Source organism: Alexandromys fortis, unplaced genomic scaffold, assembly GCF_014885135.2.
Source record: "Alexandromys fortis isolate MF-2015 unplaced genomic scaffold, M_Fortis_MF-2015_v1.1 scaffold_69, whole genome shotgun sequence".
NCBI classification, from domain to species: domain Eukaryota; kingdom Metazoa; phylum Chordata; class Mammalia; order Rodentia; family Cricetidae; genus Alexandromys; species Alexandromys fortis.
In genome coordinates this window covers 6,890,525-6,894,510 of record NW_026067951.1, presented here as the reverse complement: position 1 = coordinate 6,894,510, position 3,986 = coordinate 6,890,525, and the positions used below count along the sequence as shown (strand labels likewise).

The window sequence follows — 3,986 nt, the reverse complement described above, 5'->3', positions numbered from 1 at the left end:
GGGGGCTGGAGAGATGGCTCAGTGGTTAAGAGCATTGCCTGCTCTTCCAAAGGTCCTGAGTTCAATTCCCGGCAACCACATGGTGGCTCACAACCATCTGTAATGAGGTCTGGTGCCCTCTTCTGGCCTGCAGACATACATACACACAGACAGAATATTGTATGCATAATAAATAAATAAAATATTTTTAAAAAATTAAAAAAATATATGGCAGTGACTAAAGAGATGGCTCATTAGTTATGAGCTCCGTCTGCTTCTCCTGGGAAAGTCCCAACATCCTCATGTTGACTCACTGTGGTCTGCAGTTCCTTTCACAGGGGATCTGACACCCTCTCCCGGCCTCTGCCAGCACCAGGCACACAAATGATACACAGGGAATATACTCAGACACATAACACAAAAATAAAATCTTTGTTAAGTTCTGTGGGGGTTGCAGGGGAGAGCATGGTATAGCTTGCAGACCTTGCCTCAGAAAAAGAAAATCATGAGCGCAGAGCATCTTTAATTCCAGCACTCAGGAGGCCAGCCTGAGTTAGTTCCCAGGACAGCCAGGGCTACGCAGAGAAACCTGTCCCCCCCCCCCCCAAAAAAAAAAAGAAAGAAAGAAAGAAAGAAAGAAAGAAAGAAAGAAAGAAAATCGTAAGAAACTTACCTGAACTTTTGATGTCTAGGCCCTGTGTGGGATTAATGGCGGCTCCTCCGGAAGAGATGCAGTGGTTCTGCTCCAAGTGTGCCAAGATAAAGAAAGACAAGAAGCACAAGAAGAGGAAGCACCGTGCGCACTGACGTCAGCATGGGCAGGACTGCTGCCCCGCACCGGGTCCGGGCTGGGCCAGTTCTGCCATCTGTCTCCCCCAGGCCCTGTGGACAGCACGTCCTGGTAGAGCAAGGACAAGAATATACCATCGTTCTGGACGCTCCTTCTGAAGCACATGGACCTGAGCTCCCAGGGCGTGTGACTGAAGAAAAAACTCTAGTAGAGGCGTGGCTGAGGGCTCGCACCGCCATCTGCCTATTACCAGTGACAAGTATTAATAAAGACACCACACATCTTCCACCCCCCCCCCCGATTCCCTCTCTTCTCTCCAGAACCTTTTATTACGGTGTTAGATGAGAAGGTAATGTACAAATGCCTTGATTGTAACTGAAGGATGCTTCATTAGCTATAGCTCCCAAGCCCTCTCCCTCACAGAGATAATCATAAGGAAAGAACGCCCCAGTCAGAGGACTGGTAAATATTTTTGTGATGAGAATATATGAAATTCCCCCACCTTACCCCACTTTTATTACTAACATGTAAAATGTTCAGGCTTTTGTGAGATACCTTATATTTTTTAAGAAAAAGGTTTCTATCATGTCCTGTTCACCTCTGTGCAAATTATTTTCCTTTAGCCTATTTTATAACTTGGTTGTGTTTGAATCCTGCTCTCTGTAACCTGCTGGAGCCTCTTCTCCCCACCGCGTGTACATTCATCAACTTGTATAAAACTCTTGATACTAAGAAAAATGTCCCCTTACTGTAAATAATAAATATTTATGAAGTAGTTATTTTTAAAATTTTTTTATCGTGTTCAATTCTGGTTTTCTCTGGAATCCACTGTGATTTCAGCCATGTCTGTAATTGCTGCTGTACACAGGCAAAGAGGATAGAGAGAAAGACCCAGATCCCTCCCCAAATGCAATGCCCACAACATGGGAGGGAACAAGGCAGTTGAAATCTAGAGTTGATGCTTTGAAATTGTTTTGTTTGTTATATATTTTCTGTAAATTTTTCTCACTTTTACTAAAAGGACATGTAGTTTCCACAAAAGTAAAAAAAAAGAAAAAAGAAAACTACTGTAGCATTTTGTGTTTATATTGTTTTATTTCTACAGGTTTGTTCATGGATGTTGTGCTTTAAGGTTGAAATGAAGTATATTATGAATTTTTTTAAGAAAACTCATCAAATTTCAGGGTATCACAAAACTTTATTATATTACTATACTGCCCACTATTTATTATATGTTATAGATATCTGAAACATAAACCAAATATTTTATTTTTAATGTAAAAAAACATCAAATTTAACTTTATTAGCATATTTTAGTGACTTTGGAATAACTGTGGACTTTTACTTGATTTTGAACTAATCCCAATTTGGGCTTGTGTGAAGGCTATCTTGAATGTTAGAATGTGGGATTTGGACCTAATATAAAATATATGAATAGAAATGTGATTTTTTTTTACTGCCAACTCAATGGATATTAGCATTATAATTAGTCCTATTTTAAAACATACAATGTGGTTTCAGAAATGTGGTTCTCTGCCTTGATGTTCAAATGCAGAACAGTGGGAATGGAGTCGACCTGAGAAGAGTGCTGAAATCACTACTCTCTTTATTCTAGAAGCCAGAAGTTTTCTTCCCCTGCCTCCCAAAAAGTATCTATGCTGAGATATGTGTGTCTTTTTTGTTTGTTTGTTTGTTTCATTTAGTAAAGATCATCCTAAATACTTTATACAATATTTTCACATGCACAAATATATCCACTAGTACTTTTTGGAGAGGGGTGAAGGGTGGGGGAAGTGCAAAATAAAGATTATTGGCTGTTTCGTAGTTTGCTTTTCCATCTTCTTTATTTAGGAATTAGTTCCCTGAGGCATGGTCAGTGGATCTGAAGTTTGCCACGTCTAAATGAGCAGGCTGCACTCCTAAAGTAAGAAAGGAGGTGCCTATATAGAACTTTCCCCCTTCCTCCTGTCTGAGAGTCTCCAGCCCACGAGACATTTAAGGAATTTCAATCAATTTGTTGTCCCTTGCTATTTCATGGTTGCTTTCCTAAATCCAGTTCATGATTTTATAAATGGTCTTTGCAATAATAAAACCAAAGAATCATTTTCAGGGGGCTGGATGGCTCAGGGATTAGTAATGGGACACAGAGCCTTTCACCTCTAGGTCAGTGAGTCGAATCCAGTCTAGGTCACTAGAAACCAAAAGTTGTCCCCATCTTAGGACTGTTCAGTGGCCTGTGCAAAATGAACGGTAGTTGCAGTCTCCACTGCACAGCTGTCTGTGACACCGGCCAGAGGAAGTTCAAGAAACTGCAAAGAAGTGTGGGTTAGAAAATAGAACATCGATGTTACAAAGAAAAGTTAGGAAGTTGGTCAGAATCATTTTCCACAAGGGAATATGTCAGAGGGAGGGGAGAGAGAGGGAGGGAGGAAGGGAGGGAGGGAGGGCGAGCACAAATTATAAACACAGAAAAAAAGAACGGAGACTGCTTTCCTTAATGGTGGCACGGAAAATGAGTCTGGCTTAGTAGAGGAGGGTGACAGTCAGGGTAGGGAACCACAGTAAGTTCTAGAAAAAGAGAAAAGGTGGGCATAGAGCTGGGGAGATGTCTCAGTGAGTAAGTGCTTGCTGGACAAACATGAGGACCCGAATTGTCCCCAACACACAGAAAAGCTGGGCACGAGAATGTTCACCTACAACCCAGCTTTGGAGGCAGAAAGATACATTTCTGGGACTTGGTGGCCAGCCTGTCTAGCCAAAATGGCAAACTCCAGGTTCGATAAAAGACCTTACCTCAAAAACAGAGTGCTGGAGAGATGCATCAGAAGTTAAGTGCTCTTTCTGCTCTATTAAAGGATCAAAGTCCAGATCTAGCACTGCTCCGGCATGCTCAGTGCCTGGAACTCCAGCTCCAGGGCTGCCTTCTGTCCTCCGTGGTGTCAGCACACAGATTTGCACATGTGGATACACCTAAGTACTTTTTGGTTTGCCTTTTGGCTTTTTGGTGTTTAGGTTTTGGTTTTTCTTTTTTCTTTCTTTCTTTCTTTCTTTCTTTCTTTCTTTCTTTCTTTTTTTCTTTCTTTCTTTTTTTTTTTAGAAAGGGTTTTCTCTTTGTAGCCTTGGCTGGCCTAGAACTCACTCTGTAGACCAGGCTGGCCTCAAACTCACAGAGATCTGCCTGCCTCTGCCTCCCCAGTGCTGGGATTAAAGGCATACA

The 3,986-nt window shown here is 41.7% G+C and overlaps 1 protein-coding gene across 1 annotated transcript in view; it reads left to right on the top strand.

Moving 5' to 3' along the window:
• Taf3 (TATA-box binding protein associated factor 3) overlaps positions 1 to 2,215 on the top strand; it is a 147,841-nt gene extending 145,626 nt beyond the window's left edge. Inside the window, exon 7 of the mRNA XM_050150507.1 lies at positions 672 to 2,215. Coding sequence (XP_050006464.1) covers positions 672 to 786 — 115 coding nt within the window. The 3' untranslated portion in view covers positions 787 to 2,215. The remainder of the gene's footprint in view (positions 1 to 671) is intronic.
• Positions 2,216 to 3,986: the final 1,771 nt, after the last annotated feature.